This window comes from Ahaetulla prasina, chromosome 7, assembly GCF_028640845.1.
Source record: "Ahaetulla prasina isolate Xishuangbanna chromosome 7, ASM2864084v1, whole genome shotgun sequence".
Taxonomy (NCBI): domain Eukaryota; kingdom Metazoa; phylum Chordata; class Lepidosauria; order Squamata; family Colubridae; genus Ahaetulla; species Ahaetulla prasina.
Genome location: NC_080545.1, coordinates 9,440,125 through 9,462,682, shown reverse-complemented (window position 1 = coordinate 9,462,682; position 22,558 = coordinate 9,440,125). Strand labels below are relative to the sequence as shown.

The window sequence follows — 22,558 nt, the reverse complement described above, 5'->3', positions numbered from 1 at the left end:
TAGACTTATGACCGTTTCTCACAGTTACGACCTTTGCAGCATTCCCCATGATCATGTGATCAAAATTCAGATGCTTGGCAACTGGTTCACATTTACGACGAGGTGATGTGATCCCCCTTTTGTGACCTCCTGGCGAGCAGAAAATTCTGGCAGTGGGGAAACCAGATTCACTTAACAACCGTGTCACTAACTTATCAACTGCAGTGATTCACTTAAGAACAGTGGCAGGAAAGGTTGAAAAGGGCACAAAACTCACTTAACAGCTCTTTCGCTCAGCAGCAGAAAGTTTGGGTTCAGCTGTGGTAAATTGAGGACTAGCTGTTAATTTGTGTTATTCTGGCGTATGATGTAACCCAGGGGTGTCAAACTGGATTTCTTTGAGGGCTGGATCAGCACTGTAGTTCTCCTCCATGGGCCGGCTGGGATGGGGCAGGCAGTGGGGAGCGGTTGGGGGGAGACGGGACAGACACCTCAGGCAGCACTTTACTGACCAAAATGGGCCTTGGGGAGGCCACACATGGCCCTCCTGTACCTCATTTTCGCCCTCCATGGCCTCCTGCAGCACTCTGCCGTCTGAAAACGGGCTGAAAACGGGCATCCCGAGGCCCTCATGTGGCCCGTTTTCGGCCAGCAAAATTCTCCTGGAGGCCCATTTTTGGCCTGGTTTTGGCCCGTTTTCACTGGCAGAGGCACCTCAGGCCGGTCCATCGATATTCCTAGGCTGGCCCCGTGGGCGGGATTTATGGATACGGATATGGCCCGCGGGCCTTGAGTTTGACACCCCTGATATACTCAAAGCCAATGAATGTTCCGAGGGCTGATGCGGCGCTGAAGAAGCCCGATGGGGATCACACTTCAGAGAGGAAGCTACCTGGAGGAGACGTGATCCGGCAGCTGGATGGTTATCCTCTTCCAAGTGGAGCTGTTGACGGAGTTATAGATGGTGGCTTCGTGAAACTGAAACGGGGAGCAGCCAACGCTGTTGGAGGAAGACGGGAGGCACTGGGTTTGGACGAGCTGCCAGGTATCTAACCTGAAAGAAAGCAAAAAGAGATAAAATTGCTAGGTGGGGAAGGGAGAGAATGCATTGGCAAACAGTGGCAAAAAAACCCCACCTGAGTTACTTCCCTCCTTTCTCTTTAAGCCTTTTCGAACCATAAAGAGTTAACCTTTAGGGTTAGGGGCAGGGGTGGGCTGCTCAGGGTTCGGGAGAACCTCTAGCTAAGATTCTATGCAGTGTGGTGAACCCTCAAATCCCATGCCTGGCTGGCCCTGCCCGTCCCGTCCCTCCCAGGAGTCCCCACACAGCCCGTTTTGGATGCAGATAAGTGCAGGGCGCACATGGAGGCTCGGGGAGAAAGAAATATTTTCAATCGCGGCCATAAATTTTATATTTTTACCTAGCATCCTTAGAGTATTCCAGCATAACCGAATGGAGATCGCCACAAGATGTTGCTTCACAGCCAACCACAATCTGAAATAATTAAAATGAGACGGATTTTCTCTTCAGTTTTGTCATTTTGTTTGCAACAGTTTATTCTCCTTGTGCAATCTGATATAGACTATCACACGTATTTGTTCCAAAATAGCCAACTCCAAAGATATCCCTAGAAATTCTTTGGTTAATCAATACTTTGGCAATGGAAGTGCATTGTATTATAATATTTTTCTTCTCATAAACAATACAGATAGTTTGGTGTTTCTAGTTATTCACAATTAGAGAGGGAGCTAGCTTGGTGTAGTGGTGAAGGTGCCAGGCTAGAAACCGGGAGTTTGGGAGTTCTAGTCCAACCGTAGCCATGAAAGGCAGCTGGTTGACTCTGAGCCAATCATCAAGAGACTTTGAGTTCTTGTCCTGCCTTAGGCATGAAAGGCAGCTGGGTGACTTTGAGCCAATCATCAGGAGACTTTGAGTTCTAGTCCCGCCTTAGCCATGTAAAGCAGCTGAGCCAATCACCCGGAGACTTTTTTTTTTTTTTTTTGGTTTACATTTATACCCTGCCCTTCTCCGAAGACTCAGGGCGGCTTACAGTGTATAAGGCAATAGTCTCATTCTATTTGTATATTTTTTTTACAAAGTCAACTTATTGCCCCCCCAACAATCTGGGTCCTCATTTTACCTACCTTATAAAGGATGGAAGGCTGAGTCAACCTTGGGCCGGGCTTGAACCTGCAGTAATTGCAGGCTACTGTGTTCTAATAACAGGCTTCTTAATGGCCTGAGCTATCCCGGCCCCTGAGTTCTTTGAGTTCTAGCCCCGCTTTAGCCCTGAAAGGCAGCTGACTTTAAGTCAATCAAGTGACTTTAAGCCAATCATCCGGAGACTTTGAGTTCTAGTCCTACCTTAGCCATGAAAGGCAGCTGGGTGACTTTGAGCCAATCACCCAGACTTTGAGCCAATCACCCTGAGACTTTGAGTTCTAGCCCCGCCTTAGCCATGAAAGGCAGCTGGGTGACTTTGAGCCAATCACCCTGAGACTTTGAGTTCTAGTCCCGCCTTAGCCATGAGAGGCTGCTGGGTGACTTTGAGCCAATCACCTGGAGACTTTGAGTTCTAGCCCCGCCTTAGCCATGAAAGGCAGCTGGGTGACTTTGAGCCAATCACCCGGAGACTTTTGAGTTTTAGTCCCGCCTTAGCCATGAAAGGCAGTTTGGTTATTCTGAGCCAATCACCAGGAGATTTTGAGTTCTAGTCCCACCTTATCCATAAAAGCCATCCTTGTGACTTTGGGCCAGTCCCTCTCCCTCAGCCCAACCCACCTCACAGGGTTGTTGTTGTTGTGGGGAAACTAGGGAGTGGAAGGAGTATTATGTCACTTTGAGTTACTTATAAAGTAACAAAGGTGAGACAAAAATCTAATAAATAACCCTTGGATGCTACTCTTCCAATTAATTTCCAGAAACTCTAATAAGCAACATACAGTAAATATGGGATAATAATTTGAGCAGACCTATTAGAGATTCAGGATACGCCTGATTCTGTGGTGGGTTTCAAATTTTTTTACTACCGGTTCGGTGGGTGTGGCTTGGTGGGCGTGGCATGGCTTGGTGGGCGTGGCAGGGGAAGGATACTGCAAAATCCCCATTCCCTCCCGATCAGCTGGGAATTGGGAGGCAGAGAATAGATGGAGCCGGGCCAGTCAGAATTTTTATTACCGGTTCTCTTAACTACTCAAAATTCTCCAGAACTGGTCAGAACCTGCTGAAATCCACCTCTGGTTTGATTTAAGTCAATGATTTAACTAAATGCACAGAAATGTCTCCTTACTTTAAACTGTATCATGTATCCAGGTTGTATAATGAGCTCCCGTGAGGACAAGATATTATACGTCTGATCCTTTTTCTTATTTGGCCAATAGAGATGAAAGGAGGGATTACCGCAGAACCCCGCAGTCCTGACTGCGTTTGGATAGAAACTCCAATTTTCTTCGTGGGAGATCCCTTCTGTTAAGATCAAGGAGTGAAAAATGAACCAGAGAATTATTCCATGCAAATATAGACGGAATTGTTAAAATGTGTTTGTATATCCAGGATATGCAAGCTGTTGTGGTCCGCCAACAGCCTGCAGAGCTGGCAACAGAGTCAGACAACAATGAGGCTGAGGTGAGGTCAGGGCCATCAGGAAGTGAGGTGCGGACTCCAGAGCCTCCAGAGACTGATAGTAGTGAGGCAGAGGAACAGGAGGAGCCTGTTCCTAACGCACGCATGAGAAGAGCTGCCAGAAGGCAAGAGCAGCTCAAGCAGAGAGGACGACTCGGGAGTAAGGCCAAGAGATGATTGGCCCCTCCCTTAAGGCTTAAAACAGACCAGCAACAGCGTTTGGGCTTTGCCGGAAAACAACTGTTGGTAGCTTCATCTTCTGCTTCGTCTACATCTTGCATTTATTTTTGTGACTTCTAAACGTTTGCCAAGAAAGGCCTTTGGCAGTTTGCCTAACTGGACCAAAGTTTGTGATACGACTGAGGAATTTGTGTTGGGAGGAATTTGTTTTAATTTAGTTGAACGATGCTGGGAATGAAGAAATTCTCAGCTGTTCAAATAAAGTTTGTTTGTTCGTTTTCACGGACTGAGTTTCCTACTACCTACTTGGGCCTGGGTCACAACACAAGCATCCTCCATAGCAGAAAGGGCAGATAACGGGAAGCTCAATGTATCCCAATGTAATCAAATTATAAATAATTAAGATAATCTCCCCAGTTATCCCACTATTTGTAAAGATGGGATGTTAATTCAGAGAGTTGGAGATGCTGAGAGACAAGAGCAAAAAGAAGAATTTAATTAGAACGTCGGAAAAAGATACTGGAGTCTCCTACATTCAGCCTCCAAATCATTGTATGAATTTTTTAGGTCAATCAACAGTCCATGGACTATGAACAGGTCGTCCTTTGACTTACAATAATTCATTTAGTGACCATTCAGAGTTACAATGGCACAGAAAAATGTAACTTATGACCGTTTTTCACACTTACGACCCTTGTGGCATCCCCCTGGTCACCTGATCAAAATTCAGACGCTTGACGTCTGATTCAGGTTTATGACCGTTGCAGTGTTCCGGGGTCATATGATCCCCTTTTGCGACCTTCTGATGAGCAAAATCAATGGGGAAGTCGCTCACTTAACAACCGTGTTACTAACTTCGCAACTGCGGTGATTCACTTAACAATATGGCAAAAAAGGTCATAAAATGGGGCTAAATTCATTAGACAAGTGTCTCACTTAACAACACAAATGTTGGGCTCAATTGTGGTCGTAAGCTGAGGACTACCTGTATTTATATTTTCTGGCACTAAAAAAAAGGTAAAAGTTGACCCTAGGGGGCGCTACTGATCTCCAGTTATTAGATGAGGGACTCAGTATGGTCAGAAGACTCTTCTGTGGTATGTGGCCAGCATGACTATACGGAACACGGTTATCTTCCCACCGAAGTGGTACCTATTTATCTACTCGCATTTGCATGCTTTCAAACTGCTAGGTGGGCAGGAGCTGAGGCAAGAATGGGAACTCACCCCGTCGCACAGCACTCGAGTCTCAAACCTGGGCTGTCAGCTTAGCGTCTTTAACTGCTGAGCCATCGCACCCTTGTAGTAATTTTTTGGGTAAGAATTTAATTCTCTATTTCAGTGATGGCTAATCTTTTTCTTGTTGTGTACCAAAAGCGTGTGCGCATGTGCACGGCAGCGCATGTGTGTACCGGCACCCATAATATAATGCACCCCTCCACCGTGCATTGCATGCACACATGACCCCCATGCTCTCCGCAGCCCCCACCCCTGCATGTGTGATCCCTCCATGCTCCCTGGCCCTCCATGCATGTGTGTGCTACTCCCCACCCCCCGTTTTGGGCCTAGTAGGGCTCTCTGCAGCCTCCTGTGTGTCGTACCCCCTCACGCCCCATTTTGGGCGTCATAGGCCTTCCTGTAGCCTTCTAGGCTGAAAAACGGATGAGGGGGGCATGCCATCTTGCACTCCCCCGCCCATACGCATGCACACATGACTCCCGATCCCCCACGCATGCGTGCACGTCTCCCGGATGTGTGTCCCTTCGCGCATCCCAAAAATCAGCTGGCTGGCAGGAGGCACACACACACGCGCAGTGGAACTGAGCTGGGCAACGGCCTGCATGCCTGTAGAAACAGCTCCGCGAGCCATCATGGCTCTATTTGATTCTTACCATCATCGAATGTATCCACCAGTTGACTTGGATTGATTTCTGCTCCGCCAATCAGTATATTGTCCAGGGCCCATTGAGCACGATCGGACCCTGAAATAACAATCCCGTTGCTAATCACAAATGGTTGCCACCAGCGTAGGCGTGTTGTGTTGGTGAGAGCCTCTTCCGGGAGCAGAATATAATCGTGCCTGATGGAGATATATTTCTGATAGTCCATCTCATGCAGTAACGTCCATGATATTCCTATGTGACGATGGTTCAAGAGAAAGAAAGAATCAGTCGATGTGTGAGATTCCTTGTGCAGTTCTGAACAGCTGATTTGGGATGAAGGCTTGCCCTTTTATAAAATGAGAATAATCCTCTTTCTCCAAGTGATCATTTTGAGCATAGAATATATGTTCATAGAAAATAGACATTGCCAGGTAATATATAGAATATATAAAAGGTAAAGGTAAAGGTTTCCCTCGCACATATGTGCTAGTCGTTCCTGACTCTAGGGGGTGGTGCCCATCTCCGTTTCAAAGCCAAAGAGCCAGCGCTGTCCGAAGATGTCTCCATGGTCATGTGGCCGGCATGACTCAATGCCAAAGGCGCACGGAACCAACCAAAGGTGGTCCCTATTTTTCTACTTGCATTTTTGACATGCTTTCGAACTGCTAGGTTGGCAGAAGCTGGGCCAAGTAATGGGAGCTCACCCTGTTACATGGCACTAGGGATTTGAACAGCTGAACTGCCGACCTTTCGATCGACAAGCTCAGCGTCTTAGCCACTAAGCCACTGTGTCCCTATAGAATATATATTACCTGGCAAAGTCTATTTTGGTTTTAAAGTTTTCCATAGATATATTGCTTGGAATCAGGGGTGAAATGCTCCTGGTTTGGACCAGATTGCCCAATCCTGTAGCGATGGTGATGGGTGGTTCAGAGAACCGGTAGCAAAAATCCCTCCCCTCCCCTCCATGCCCAGTTCAGCTGCACGATCATCAGAGGTTTTTTTTTTTTACTTTTAAAAGCAATTTTTCTTTGGCCGAGTGGGAATTTTGAGTAGTTCATAGAACCGGTAAATACCACCTCTGACTGGCCCCATCCCCATCTATTCTCTGCCTTCCAAGTGCCAGCTGACCGGGAGGAAATGGGGATTTTGCAATAACCTCCCTCTCGATTGGGGAGGGAATGGAGATTTTACAGCATCCTTCCCCTGGAGTGGGATGGGAATGGAGATTTTACAGTATCTTTCCGCTGCCACGCCCACCAAGCCATGCCCACCAAGCCATGCCACACCTATCATGCCACACCCACAGAACCGGTACTAAAAAAAATTGAAACCCACCACTGGTCCATAGTTGTTCACCCCTTGTATTAAACTAATAGAAATATTTGTTAGGCACCATATAAATCACTTGCCTCCATCCGTTGAGTAATCCAGCAGTACTCCTTCCTTCCGACATGTTGGTCGGTGACAGGTGGTCATGTTGTTTTCACTCCCTATTCTTCCCCAGTATTGTAGAAACCTGGATAAAAAAAGGCATCACTAAATATATATATTTTAATAGCATGCATGAAGAAGCTGCATATGTGTTTAGTTTCGGATACCTTCCTTTCTCAAGGTTCTTCTGAGGGAATCACGGAGCTGAACCTGAGACTTCGTGGGTTACTTAAATATGTTAAACCTCCTAATTTGATTTCTAGACATTTGATTTGATTTGATTTGATTTGAGCCAGCAGTGTGCAGCAGCTGCTAAAAAAGCCAACACAGTTCTGGGCTGCATAAACAGAGGGATAGAATCAAGATCACGTGAAGTGTTAGTGCCACTTTATAATGCCTTGGTAAGGCCACACTTGGAATATTGCATCCAGTTTTGGTCGCCATGATGTAAAAAAGATGTTGAGACTCTAGAAAGAGTGCAGAGAAGAGCAACAAAGAGGGACTGGAGGCTAAAACATATGAAGAACAGTTGCAGGAACTGGGTATGTCTAGTTTAATAAAAAGAAGGACTAGGGGAGACATGATAGCAGTGTTCCAATATCTCAGGGGTTGCCACAAAGAAGAGGGAGTCAAACTATTCTCCAAAGCACCTGAGGGTAGGGCAAGAAGCAATGGGTGGAAACTGATCAAAGAAAGAAGCAACTTAGAACTAAGGAGAAATTTCCTGACAGTTAGAACAATTAACAAGTGGAACGACTTGCCTGCAGAAGTTGTGAAAGCTCCAACACTGGAAATTTTTAAGAAAATGTTGGATAACCATCTGACTGAGATGGTGTAGGGTTTCCTGCCTGGGCAGGGGGTTGGACTAGAAGGCCTCCAAGGTCCCTTCCAACTCTGTTGTTATATTATATTATAGACACTGATACCATCCCTGTGGGAAAAGTGAATATCAGAAACTAGATGTCTGGTTAGCGCTAGACTAGATCAGCCATCTACAAAAGCTATTTATATGGAGTCTTTCCCAAACCTTTCTTCTCCATCTTACTCTTTTTCTTGTATTTTTGTTGTGGCCTGTCGGCTGCCGGCTCCTCCAGCAGCCAACTTGGAGAAGGAAGAGGCGTGGGAGGCAGGGCCAGCATCAAGGCAACCTGAGGGCTTCAAGGGGGAAGAGGGAATGGAGCTGGAAGAGAGAGAAAGAGAGACAGAGGCGGAGCCTGGGCCGTCTGTCAGTCCTCAGATGGAGAGTCAACAGCCCCCAAGTCTTGAGGTGGCTGATGAGGAAGAGGAGGAACAGCTGGGTCCAGTGCCTGACGCATGGCTATGCAGAAGGCAGAGGAGAGGAGAGCAGTGGAAATCTATGGGCCGGTCCTTGGGACAGAAGAGCCACCGCTGCTAGCGAAGCCCCACCCTAGCTCTGGGGATAAAAGGCAAGGGGCGGAGATGAATAGATGTGGCAGACCTGCCTGACAGACTTCTTAGCCTTCTTTTAGAAAGAAACTTTTATTTATTTATTTATTTATTTATTTATTTATTTATTTATTTATTTGATTTTTATACCGCCCTTCTCCCGAAGGACTCAGGGCGGTGTACAGCCAAATAAAAAGCGCAATATATAAATTAAAACAAGACTAAAACAAACATATTACAAAATGGCCAAAAATTTAAAAAATTTAAAACATTTAAAATAGTTTTAAAAACCCTAAAAATATAAATAACCCCGGATTAAAATTTAATTAGGCCAGTCCCGCTTGAATAAATAGATGTGTTTTCAGCTCACGGCAAAAAGTCCGAAGATCAGGCACTTGACGTAAACCAGGGGGAAGTTCGTTCCAAAGTGTAGGAGCTCCCACAGAGAAGGCCCTGCCCCTGGGGGCTGCCAGCCGACATTGTCTGGCGGACGGCACCCTGAGAAGGCCCTCTCTGTGAGAGCGTACGGGTCGGCTGGCGCTCCTAATAAAGGAATCATTGCTTCAACTACCGAGGGTTTGTCATGTCTAGGTGCTGGGTCACAATAATTTTCTGGGCTAAAACCACCCATGGATTTAATAAATGAAAGGCTACTCCGTTCAACAGAGAGTTTAAAAAGTGCATAGACTATAGGGCTGTGATGAGCAACCTTAAGCAAGATGAATTATATATATTCCAGCTTTGGAAGGGTGGATAATTGATTAAATTATTAATAACTTTTCCCGAGGCTAGCTGACGGATGTGGTCAGCTGGGGAAACAAGTCCTTCCTTGCTTCTTTCCTGAGCTGACATTTTACAGACGAAAGATTTATACCCCTGTGGCCTGTCCTCTCAGCCTTCCGGAGTTGCACCGTGGTTATTATCCATCACTAACCGTCACTGGAATGGAATGAGCTACGTTCACCTCTATTAGGTGAGCTGACCTACTTTGCGCCCCGGAGGTCCAGGTCTTGAGTCACTGCCTGCCTCACTGTTGGTCCTCCAAAATATAGAGCCGTGTCCTCGGCCAGAACCCCGCATTCGAGACAGGCCAGTCCGCCTTCCAGGGACATCCATAAATCGGGGCGAATTTCTTCATTGTCGAAACGCTCCTTCAAGAAGGTCTGAAGAGGGATTGCAAGATATGAAAATAGGTTGATGGGCTATTTTCTTCTTTTAGGCGAAATGTTCAACTCCTTCCTTCCTTCCTTCCTTCCTTCCTTCCTTCCTTCCTTCCTTCCTTCCTTCCTTCCTTCCTTCCTTCCTTCCTTCCTTCCTCCCTCCCTCCCTCCCTCCCTCCCTCCCTCCCTCTCTCCCTCCTTCTCCTTTTTCCTCTTCCCTTCCCATCATAATATACCAGAATTATTTGACATCGGAAATAGATTTTGGAATAACAATCTTATATTTTCTGCAGAAATGTAATCCAAATACATATTAAAGGTAAAGATTTCTCCTGGCCAGTCGTGTCTGACTCTAAGGAGCAGCACTTATCTCCTTTTCTTAGTTGAGGGATCCAGGGATGCCTGAAGACAATTTTTGTGGTCATGTGGCCAGCATGACTTACCATATTTTTCGGAGTATAAAACGCTCCGGATTATAAGACGCACCTACCTTTTTTGGGGAGGAGAACAAGAAAAAAAAACTTGCCTCTGCCTCCCAGCAATTTGCCTCCTTGCAGCAAGCAGCAAACAGCCTGTTTCAGTTGCATTTTCAGCACAGCCTGATTAGCACAAGAAAAAAAAAACTGCCTCCCAGCAATTTGCCTCCTTGCAGCAGAAAGCAGAGGCCTGCGCAGCAATAGGCCATGGCAATTCTTGTAGCCTGAAACAGCTGAGGGTCAGGAGGCCGATCCAACGAACAATCAGCTGCCTGTGCTAATCAGGCTGTGCTGAAGCGGAAATGGGCTGTTTGCTGCTTCCTGCAAAAAAGTAAATTGCTGGGAGGCAGAAGCCAAAGGGTAGACGGCAGCAGATGGGCAGGGCTACATTCGGTGGATAAGACGCACCCAAATTTTCACCCTCTTTTGGGGGGGCAAATGTGCATCTTATGCTCCAAAAAATAAGGTACATGCCAAGGATCACAGAACACTGTTACCTTCTTGCCAAAGTGGTACCTATTTATCTATTGACATTTGCATGCTTTTGAACTGCTAGGTAACCAGGAACTCGGGCAAGTAATGGGAACTCGCCCTGTCTACACAGCATCCCAGCTGACAAGCTCAGCATTTTTAACTGCTGAGCCTCAACACTCCTAAATACATATTAGTCAGACCCAAAACCAACAATAATAGGTGGCGATTCTTCCAAGCTAAGTTCCTTATTGTTTTGCATCTACAGACAAAATCTTGCCCGACTCAACTATCTGCATCTACAATGTACTCTGTACTGTTAGGGGGGACTTGTCCTTACCCTCTTCCTCTCACACAACGTATCTGGGCTGAGATGCCTCTTACTCTTCTGGAATGCAGCTCCTCCCTCTTGGGAATCTCACAATACTTCTATAATCATTCGTGATACGCTATGTTAAGTAGTATGATATTCCTTTGAATGCAAATATTTAACTTATTTGCATTTCTTTCCATGGTCCAAATTCTCTTTAATTACCTTCAGAGGATGGGTCAAGTAACAATTTGGCCCGGAGAATCCTGGGTCACAAATGCATTGCTCTTTCAAGCAATCTCCATGGCCTCGGCAGTTTTCGACACAACCAGGCCCAAGGTAGAAATTGTCAATGGCCCACTGCATATCGGAGTACTTCTGATAAAATCTGAATCTCACTGGACTGCAGGAACACATAAGAAGAAGAAGCTGAGATTATTACCAGGGTGAAATGCTCCTGGTTCAGACCGGATCACTCGATCCGGTAACTATCTTGGCTGATGGTTTGGAGAACCGGTAGCAATCGCGGTGTGAGGCTCCGCCCACCCACCCACCTGTCATTACTTCCTGGTTTTATCCAGGAAATAATGTGTTTTGTACCTTCTGTGCATGCGCAGAAAGGTTTTGTGCATGCGCAGGGGTGTGCGCGCACATGTGACGTGCACGAACATGAGCGAAGCAAGCGCACATGCCCAGTGCATGCACTTCCGAACTGATAAGGAAGGTCAGTAGATTTCACCCCTGATTATTACACACATTTTTTGTCAATTCATTTTTTAACTAATATTTTCGTTTTTTCTCTATTTATTTTCAATCCTGCAACTTCTCCATATTCTTCAATTTTTCCTGTCAGCCTGGGGCCAGTTTCTAATGTTTCCTCTGAAATAAATTCCAGGTCATCTGCAAATGCTTGCAGTTTATATTTTTATTTTCTTATTTCCACGCCTTTTATTTCTAAATTTTGTCTAATATTTCTATTTAGCACTTCCAATGTCAATATAAATTGTACATATAAATGGCACGATTCCTAGAAAATATACTGTACTTTCTCAGTTTTGGAAAGCTTTGCAGGTATTTATATGAGTTCAAGCTAAAAGAAAGGATTGCGTTGAAAGTGATGAATTTATCTTTGTTGAAATCTTTAAAGGGAAACTAAATCAACTTGAGCAAGTAATGGGAACTCGCCCTGTCTGCAAAGCGCTCAGGTCTTGAACCCACACTGCCAATTTCCCAGCTGACAAGCTCAGCGTTTTTAACTGCTGAGCCTCAACGCCCCTAAATTCATATTAGTCAGACCCAAAACCAAATATAACAGGTGGTGATTCTTCCAAGTTGAGTTTCCTATTGTTTCGCATCTACAGACAGAATCTTGCCCGACTCAACTACCTGCATCTACAATGTACTCTGTACTGTTAGGGAGGACTTGTCCTCACCCTCTTTCTCTCACACCAAATATCTGGGCTGAGATGCCTCTTACTCTTCTGGAATGCACCTCCTCCCTCTTGGGAATCTGCATTCTCTCGCAATACTTTTATAATCCTTCGTGATATGCTATGTTAACTTGATTCCCGACCACAACTGATCCTACAATTTCCACGGCAAACAAAGACAGTCGTTAAGCAAGCTCTGCCCCATTTAACAACCGTTCTTGCCACATTTGTCAAATAAATCTCTGCAACGGTTAAATTGGTAGCACGGTTGTTAAGCGAATCTGGCTTTCCCGTTGGCTTTGCTTGTCAGAAGGTCGCAAAACATGACCTCTGGACGCTGCAGCTGTCATAAGTACATGCCAGTTGCCAAGCGTCCGAATTTTGATCACGTGACCATAACGCTGCAACGGTCGTAAAGGTGAAAAACAGTCACAAGTGACTTTTTTTTCCGGTGCCCTCGTAACTTCAAAAGGTAACTACAGTTGTAAATCGAGGACTAACTGAATGGGAAAATCAGCCCGTCAGTATTTCTGGTCTGCAGTTTTCTGGCTTTTAACCAATTGACGGAGAGTTTTTAGAAATGCAAAAACTTTCAACTCGTTTGCACGATGTTCCAATCTCTCCTTCTTTGGTACATTGTAGTCCTCCCTCCCTTGTTATGACTTACAGTTTCCTACTTACTTTCCTACTAGGTTTTCTGGCAATGGGTATGTTATCCTTTTCCATTCTCTGGTTGGAAAGAAGACAGAAGGCTGGGAAACGGCCCCAGAGCACTTAGGGTCAGCCGGTAAGCACTGAGGGATGAGGTATCTCCAACTCACGCCAAAATCGGTAGAATATTGTACGTGGACTTGGTTCTGAGCAATTTTTTCTGAGGTTTTACATCCGACAGAAATCTAAGGGGGTGCAAAAACACAAATGCATTTTGTTTTTGTTTTTTTTAAAAAAACAGCAAAAATATTTAAGATCTTAACGCATAAAAACAATGTCATTTCAATAGAAGAGAATATTTGTAGATCTAAGTGCCAGAGCCCACTGTAACAACATTGACAAAAAGGCTGCTAACTTAATCTTGTCTAGCTTCTTCTCTGGTAATAATGTACTACTAACTAGAGCATACAAAACATTTGCTAGACCAGTCCTTGAATACAGCTCATCTGTCTGGAACCTGCACTGCATATCGGACATAAATACAATCGAGAGAGTCCAGAGATATTTCATAAAAGAGTCCTCCACTCCTCTGCTTGCGATAAAATACCTTATGCCACCAGACTCCAAATTTTGGGCTTAAACAACTTAGAACTACGCCGACTTCAATCTGACCTAAGCATGGTACATAAAATTATCCACCACAATGTCCAACCTGTCAATGACTACTTCAGCGTCAACCACAACAATACACGAGCAAATAATAGATACAAACAACTCAAGGTAAACCACTCCAAACTCGATTGCAGAAAATACGACTTCAGCAACAGAGTGGTCAATGCCTGGAATGCACTACCTGACTCTGTAGTTTCTTCCCAAACCCCCAAAACTTTAACCTTAGTCTGTCTACTGTTGACCTCACCCCATTCCTAAGAGGTCTGTAAGGGGAATGCATAGGTGCACCTGCGTGTCTACTGTCCCTGTCCTAATATGCCTTTTTACTTACTCTTTTGATGTATCCAAATTATGTTTATACTTTTACCTGTTACCTTATATATGATTGATAAATTAGAAAATAAATAAATAAATAAATTAGTGAACACTGCCAGCCTACATCACCCAATAGCTTTCCACGTGGTACTCCAGCATGCAGGTCATCATTACAATAGACTTTAAACGAGGACTAAGGGTGACGTGATAGCTGTATTCCACTATTCGAGGGGCTGCCACAAAGAGGAGGGGTTCAATTTATTTTCCAAAGCACCCAGAAGGCAGGACAAGAAACAATTGATAGAAACCAATCAAAGAGAGAAGCAACCTGGAATTAAGGAGAAAATTCCTAACAATGAAGACAATTAACCAGTGGAACAGCTTTGCCTCCAGAAGTTGTGGCTGCTCCATCAATGGAGGTTTTTAAAAAGAGACTGGACAGTTACCTGTCTGAAATGGAATAGGGCATGCAATGGCCCGGTAGGCCCGTTTTTCTCTTTTACCTGGCTCCAGAGCCTCTCTATGAGTCTGAGGAGGGCAAAAACGGCCTTCCCCACCCCCCACGGAGGCCAGAAACAGCCCATTTCCCAACTTCCGGTTGGAGAGGAAGTGACATTTTTTTGCTGTCCCCAGCATCCAGGGACTCCTAGAGAGGCTCTGGAGGCTGGAGACAGCAAAAAACATCACTTCCTGTCCAACCGGAAGTTGGCAAACGGGCCATTTCTGGCCTCCGGAGGCCATTTTCGCCCTACCCAGACTCATAGAGAGGCTCTGGAGCCAGGTGAGAGAGAAAAACGGGCCTTCCCCACTCCCCCCCCGAGGCCCTCCGGAGGCAGGAAACAGCCTGTTTCCCTACTTCTGGTGGGCCCAGAAAGCCCAAAAATCAGCTGACCGGAACGGGCATGCATGCCAGAGCTGAGCTCGCATGCCCACTGATATGGCTACGTGTGCCAACTGTTCGCATTCATGGGAATAGGGTCTCCTGCTTGAGCAGGGGCCTGGACTAGAAGACCTCCAAGATGCCTGATTAATTGATTGGTATACCCAGTGGTGAGATTCAGCCGGTTCTCTCTGGATCGCACGAACTGGTAGCGGCGACTGCGGGAGGCTCCACCCGCCTGCCCAGACATAATGCACGACTACTGCGCATGCGCAGAGGTGGCGCGTGCACTCACATTTGCGAACTGGTAGGGAAGGTATAAGTGAATCTCACCTCTGGGTATACTGATAACTCTAATGTAGATATCGAAGTACCAGCCAGGAATTTGTGGTTTAGAGCAGGGGGTCTCCAACCTTGGCAACTTTAAGACTTGTGGACTTCAACACCCAGAGTTCCTCAGCCAGCAAAACTGACTGAGTAATTCTGGGAGTTGAAGTCCACAAGTCCTAAAGTTGCCAAGGTTGGAGACCCCTGGTTTAGAGAGACAGACTACCTTTCGGAAAGCTATTTAAGAATTCAGAGGTCCATTAAAAAAAATCTCCATTCTTTAAAAGTAGTGTTGTCGTGTCCCCCTCCCCCTCCGACAACCGGGTCTAGGAAGTCCGTATCAAGCGTGGCAATGAAGTCTCTGCAGCTTGTCAAATTCCTTTGAGGTTTCTCAGGGCAGGCAGGAGTCCAAGTTGTGACTTCAGCGATAGCAGCAAACTAGATGAGACTTTGCTTGACTCAAGGTTGGAATGCCAAAAGCAGGTCCTTTATATAGGCTGTGGGGTGTGGCTCCATGACTCAGCATTTATCCAGGCCTGCCCCACTCTTCCTTCTGCTGGCATCACCTCTCAGATCTCCGGAAGCGAGGATCCACCCACCCTGAATTGTCTTCAGCTGGATCTGCTACAGTAATTCCAGCAAGTGGCTGGCTTCCTGCTCACACGCTGTAGGAGTGAGGTTTATCAGGTTTGTTTGTTCATTCCTGGAATCCTCTCTGGGCATGGGGCCAGGGCCGGGGGCTGGAGGCATGACAGGCCGTTCATCTTCATTATCAGACTCGGAGTCTGATAACAGGCCCGGGAGTGGCCCAGCTGAGGAGAGGAGGGAGGACGAGGCACAACAAGTGTTTACCTTGAACTGCATGATCCAATGCTCCGTAGGAGTTAGGTCGTGGGTGATGGCATAGGCCTCTCTGCCATCATGGCTACCACACATCAAGACCCCATCAGGAGAATCACAAAATTTTTCTATGGAGCAATCGTCATGGAACATCCAGAGCTCATTCACTTAAGAGAAAAAAATATATTCTGATCAGTATTTCAAAAAAATAAAATAAAATTCCAGTCAGTGTTTAAACAATCAGTATTTGAAAATTAACCCATTTTAAAATTAAACAGGTTAATTAGGTTGTCTTAATTACTGAAAATAGGGACGCGGTGGCTTAGTGGGTAAGACGCTGAGCTTGTCGATCAAAAGGTCGGCAGTTCAGCGGTTCGAATCCTTAGTGCCACGTAACGGGGTGAGCTCCCGTTCCTTGTCCCAGCTTCTGCCAACCTAGCAGTTTGAAAGCACGTTAAAAAAAATGTAAGTAGAAAAATAGGGACCACCTTTGGTGGGAAGGGAACAGCGTTCCGTGTGCCTTTGGCATTGAGTCATGCCAGCCACATGACCACGGAGACGTCTTCGGACAGCGCCGGCTCTTCGGCTTTGAAACGGAGATGAGCACCGCCCCCTAGAGTCAGGAATGACTAGCACGTATGTGCGAGGAGAATTCTTTACCTTTACCTAATTACTGAAAACCAGTGTCTGGATTGCTAATGTATTATGGGATTGTAACACAATAATGAATTGTGTTTTCATAAACGCAAATGCTTTTAGATAGATTCTTATATTTTGGAGGAAACCAAGATTCGTGATAACACTGTTTTTCCCCCCATGCCTGTTTTGAGGGCTATCGACTCTTTCTATATCCCTTTATACAACCTCTCTTTTAAATTGCTACCTGCTCAGAAAAAAAAGCGAACAGTTGATGCTTTTTAAAAACACTCTGGATGATTTCTGTGGTTGATTTCTGATTATTATACAAATAGCAAGTAAAACTGTCATCCCAGTTCTAACGTAAGGGTTGAATTTAAGTGGCATTAAACGCAACCTTTCATTTATCATTTGCAAAGTTTACCTTTTTTGTTAGTTTATATTATTTCTACCTTTTTGCACTTCTCGACCCAGTTTGTTGGGGGTAAGATGCTGACTCTGTAAACCTCTTAGAGAGGGCTGCAAAAGCACTGGAAAGCGGTATATAAGTCTAAGAGCTGTTGTGGCCTGTCGGCCACGGGCCCCTCCAGCAGCCGAATCAGATGAGGAGGAGGAGGTGTGGGAGTCAGGAACAGCATCAAGGCAACCTGAGAGCTCCCAGGGGAAAGAGGGAATGGAGCTGCCAGAGAGAGAGAGAGAGAGACAGAAGCAGAGCCTGAGCCATCCGTCAGCCCTCAGATGGAGAGTCAACAGCCCCCAGGTCTGGAAGTGGCTGATGAGGAAGAGGAGGAACAGCTGGGTCCAGTGCCTGACTCGTGGATGTGCAGAAGGCAGAGAAGAGGAGAGCAGTGGAAATCTATGGGCCGTCTTTGGGACAGAAGAGCCACTGCTGCTAACAAAGCCCCACCCTAGCTCTGGGGATAAAAGGCAGGGGGCAGAGATGAATAGGGGTGGAAGACAACTATTCATCTCCCTGCCGGACAGATTTGTTAGACTGCATTGAAAGAGAAACTTTTTTGCTGGGGCTGCAGGCATGCCTAATAAATTGATTTCAATATAGAGCAGAGGTAGTCAACCTTTTTATACCTACCGCCCACTTTTGTATCTCTGTTAGTAGTAAAATTTTCTAACCTCCCACCAGTTCCACAGTAATGCACCGTGTATTGTTGTCTGCGCATACCTCTCGCGCATCGTGGATTGGTTTTGGGGGGGAGGGGGCGCCGGCTGCAGGCTCTGCTTGTCTGTTACAGCTGGGTGGTGTGGGGGGAGATGCGCGAGCTATTCTGGGACAAACCTCTTTTGTTTGCGGTCGCACTATAGCGCCATTTAGTTTCACTTACGTAACATGAACTAAACTTATGCGCGAGCGATACAAATAGTATATTTTCAGAAATTTATATTGTCACGGGGAATTTTATGAAAACCTAATGAAAATGTTTTTAAATAATGCTATGAATTTTTTTAAAAAAGTCAATTAAATTAAAAAAAAAAGGAAAGTGCTTCAGTATCGGACAAAACCCCTACCGCCCACCATGAAAGCTGGAACGCCCACTAGTGGGCAGTAGGGACCAAGTTGACTACCACTGATATAGAGGGTTTGTCATGTTTGGTGAGTTGGGTCAGAACAATGCTATTGCTCTTGCTATCTCGTATTGCTTTCTTGCTCTCTCTCTCTCTCTCTCTCTGTCACATCTATTTCACTCTTGGACATTTGTTTTTGTTAGTTTTTATCTTTATTTGTAAACACATTTAATAAAATATATTGTTTTTTCTAAATTAAAAAAAAAAACACTGACTCTCCCCACTGATTTGCAACTATAAGAAGACTTACCTGTTGTTCTGTCGTCTACGAACATATCAAAAGCGATTCTGCCGGTCGGTCCCGCATCGGCTGGAGAGCGTTCGTGCTGGGGCAACGGCGCACTGCTAAAAGTATCCAGCATCACCGTCCTCTGATCCGCTGAGCCAGAGATCAAGACGTTGTCAATAGCCCAATCGCTTTGATCGAGACCTTCGTGTTTGGGCTGCCACCAGCGAAAACGAGTTCCCACTCGCTGCGCATCCGGAGGAAGGAGGATGTTCACGAAGCTAAATGGAGAAACATCACACGCCGCTTAGTTAAGTATTTTTTTTTAAAAAGGCACATAGAGATAGTCCTTCGCTTACAACAGTTCATTTTTTGATCGTTCAAAGTTGCACGACCCTTTTTCATACTTATGAATGTTGCGGCATCCTTCCGAGGTCGGTAAAATGAGGACCCAGATTGTTGGGGGCAATAGGCTGACTCTGTAAAACCGCTTAGAGAGGGCTGTGAAGCACTGTGAAGCGGTATATAAGTCTAAGTGGTATTGCTATTCCTTCCTTCCTTCCTTCCTTCCTTCCTTCCTTCCTCCCTCCCTCCCTCCCTCCCTCCCTCCCTCCCTCTCCTATTCCCTTTCTCATTCTCCTTCCTGGTGGTGCAGTGAGTATTGCAGGCTGACTCTGCCCACTGCCTGGAGTTCGATCCTGACCGGCTCATGGTTGACTCAGCCTTTCATCCTTCCGAGGTCGGTAAAATGAGGACCCAGATTGTTGGGGGCAATAGGCTGACTTTGTAAAACCGCTTAGAGTGGGCTGTGAAGCACTGTGAAGCGGTATATAAGTCTAAGTGGTATTGCTATTCCTTCCTTCCTTCCTTCCTTCCTTCCTCCCTCTCTCCCTCCCTCCCTCCCTCTCTTATTCCCTTTCTCATTCTCCTTCCTGGTGGTGCAGTGAGTATTGCAGGCTGACTCTGCTCACTGCCTGGAGTTCGATCCTGACTGGCTCAGGGTTGACTCAGTCTTCCATCCTTCCGAGATCGGTAAAATGAGGACCCAGATTGTTGAGGGGCAATAGGCTGACTCTGTAAACCGCTTAGAGAGGGTGGTAAAGCTCTGCGAAGTGGTGTATACTGTAAGTCTAAGTGCGATTGCTATCCCCATGGTCACGTGATCAGAATTCAGATGGTTGCAGTGTCCCCTGGGTCACCTTTTGCAACCTTCTGACAAGCAAAAAGTCAACGGGGAAGCCAAATTCGCTTAATAACTGCAGGGATTCATTGAACGACGGTGGCAAGAAAGGTTGTAAAAACTCACTTAATGGCTGTCTCACTTTTGGGCTCAAGTGTGGTCGTAAGTCAAGGAGTTCATGCATTTATTTAGCGACCGTCCCCATGGTCAATATTCCTTGGTTGATGGGATCCATAACCTGCCCAATCTGCCAGACCAAACAGGACAGGTAGAAATGACTGGCGGAAGATTGGCCCAGCCCCAAAGTAAGGGTGGAGACAGTGGTGGGATTCAAATAATTTAACAACCGGTTCTCTGCCTTAATGACCGGCTGGGTGGGCGTGGCCATGGTGGGCGTGGCCAGGGGGTGTGACAGGAAGCACTTGGCTTCTTCACCCGCCTAGCAGCAAAAATGGCCCGCGGGGGGACGAGCCGCTCCCCCCGTGCCCCGTTTTCGGCCTAGTAGGCCTCTCTGCAGCCTCCTGGCAGTAAAAACGGGCCATGGGAGGGTAGCACCACAGGCCCCCCCTGCCCCATTTTGGGCCTAGGAGGCCTCCCTGCATTTACCTGGGAGCCAAAACAGGGCGTGTGGGGACTCCTGGAAGGAGCAGGGAGGGGAGGGGCGAAGCCAGCCTGAAATTTAACTACCGGTTCACCCGAACCGGCTGAATTGCACCACTCGGTGGCGATTATTCATAGCTGAAGAATTGAACCTGTAGTTTAATTTCTCTACATCAGAGGGGTCAAATTCAATTTCATTGAGGGCCACATCAGGGCTGTGGTTGACCTCGGGGGCCTGGGTGGGCGTGGCCGACTGGGTGGAGTGTGGCTGTCTGGATGGGCGTGGCCAACTGAGTGGGTGTGGCCAGCTTGACGCCCCTTCTCAAACTGCTGGCATGTTTCCTCTTCGCATTGGGTAGACCGGACCGAAGCTACGCTGGCTGGATCTTCCCTCTTCACCCTTAGACCAGGACAGCCTCGCGGGTTGGATCCGACCACATCGCGGGCCTTGAGTTTGACACCCCTCTTCTACATGAATACAATTACTGTGCTGACTTTAAGGATGTGGAAGACCTAATTTTAACTACAAAATTGCTACAAGGTTGATAATCCTAAATTAAGCCTCGGTAAGGGAGCGAGGATCCATCTGAAAACCCCACACGAGTTTTGAAACGCTAGAATTTCCATTCTTAGGTAACGTCTGCTCTTAGCTCAGTTTATTCCTACTGACAGGATAAGGTTTTTTTGAGTTATCTCAGCAGGCAACGCGAACGCAGATATTACCCAGGCTTGCTGAACTGGTCATAAAATATTTCCATCAAAAGAGCCCAGGTAATGCCACCATTTGCTGAGTATTCCAGGAGAACTCCTTGATTACGATTGTTGGGGCTGATCAGACATCCGTACATGAAATAAAACTGAATGAATTCTGCCTTGGTTAGGTTGAGATCCACTGTCACAAGCAAACGGCTGCATCCCTTAGAAAAGAAAGAAAAAATTGAGAGCGCTAAGGAAAAAAGAAAGAAAGAAGCAATTTAGCATTGATATGCTTAGAAGAGTGGTGCGGTGGCCTAGAGGTGGAGCTGTCGCCTTACAATCAGGAGGCTGTGAGTTCGATCCTAGGTAGAGGCAGATGTTTCTCTCTCTGGGCACAATGAGAATATATCTGCCGAACAAAACTCCGCACTGGCGACACGAAGGGCATCCGGCCAGTAAACACTCAGCTCCATTCAGTTGCCCAGACTCCACCCCGCAAGGGATAATGGGGTCGTTAAAAGAGGATGAATTGATATGCTTATTGAGCATATCAAGCGAGAGGAGTACAAACAGTTCACCTCTTTGCAACCCTTTAAAGCAGCCACATATTTTTCTAAATTATTTGGCAGCAGAAGTGGATGGTGGGGCAATCCCCTGAAAACTAAATGTGTGTGTGTCTTTTTTCCTAGAAGGCAACTGGACTTTTTTGTTTTTTGTTTTCGCCTTTGGAAACGTTTTGTTTCTCATCCAAGAAGATTTTTCAGACTCGTGGGGAATGGACGGATGTATGTTAATGCTTTCTTGCTTGAGCGTCGGGTTGGACTAGAAGACCTCTGAGGTGCCTTCCAACCAGGGGTGATATGCCAGCCGGTGGTGCGATTTGTCGATTTGAACTACTCCAAATTTCCCGCTACCGGTTCGCCCAAACCTGTCTGAACTGGCTGAATACCACCTCTGTTCCAGCAGGACGTATTATTGCAGTGACACAATTTGGTTTCTCAAAAGTTGTTTCCCCAATCATTAATGGTTTATTAATTTATTTGTACCCCACTTTTATTATTTTTACAAACAACTCAAGGTAGTGAATGTATCCAACACAACTTCCTCCTCCTATTTTCCTCATAACAACCATCCCGGGAAGTAGGTTGGAATGAGAGAGACACGTACTGGCCAACGGTCACCCAGCTGGCTTTCATGGCTAAGGAGGAACTAGAACTCACAGTCTCCTGGTAAGTGGCCCAAAGTCACCCAGCTGGCTTTCATGGCTAAGGAGGAACTAGAATTTACAGTCTCCTGGTACTTGGCCCAAAGTCACTCAGCTGGCTTTCATGGTTAAGGAGGAACTAGAACTCACAGTCTCCTGGTACTTGGCCCAAAGGCACCCAGCTGGCTTTCATGGCTAAGGAGGAACTAGAACTCACAGTCTCCCAGTACTTGGCCCAAAGTCACCCAGCTGGCTTTCATGGCTAAGGAGGAACTAGAACTCACAGTCTCCCGGTACTTGGCCCAAAGTCACCCAGCTGACTTTCATGGCTAAGGAGGAACTAGAACTCACAGTTTCCCGGTACTTGGCCCAAAGTCACCCAGCTGGCTTTCATGGCTA

The 22,558-nt window shown here is 46.3% G+C and overlaps 1 protein-coding gene across 2 annotated transcripts in view; it reads right to left on the bottom strand.

The window, feature by feature from the left end:
• RELN (reelin) overlaps positions 1 to 22,558 on the bottom strand; it is a 457,527-nt gene that overhangs the window by 24,831 nt on the left and 410,138 nt on the right. For both annotated transcript variants that reach the window (XM_058190565.1, XM_058190566.1), the window contains 11 exons: positions 20,983 to 21,176; positions 18,504 to 18,760; positions 16,049 to 16,203; positions 13,033 to 13,247; positions 11,147 to 11,324; positions 9,492 to 9,667; positions 7,076 to 7,182; positions 5,673 to 5,915; positions 3,270 to 3,445; positions 1,401 to 1,474; positions 872 to 1,033 (listed from right to left, as the gene is read on the bottom strand). In XM_058190565.1, the coding sequence (XP_058046548.1) occupies positions 872 to 1,033; positions 1,401 to 1,474; positions 3,270 to 3,445; positions 5,673 to 5,915; positions 7,076 to 7,182; positions 9,492 to 9,667; positions 11,147 to 11,324; positions 13,033 to 13,247; positions 16,049 to 16,203; positions 18,504 to 18,760; positions 20,983 to 21,176 (1,937 nt within the window). The remainder of the gene's footprint in view (positions 1 to 871; positions 1,034 to 1,400; positions 1,475 to 3,269; positions 3,446 to 5,672; positions 5,916 to 7,075; positions 7,183 to 9,491; positions 9,668 to 11,146; positions 11,325 to 13,032; positions 13,248 to 16,048; positions 16,204 to 18,503; positions 18,761 to 20,982; positions 21,177 to 22,558) is intronic.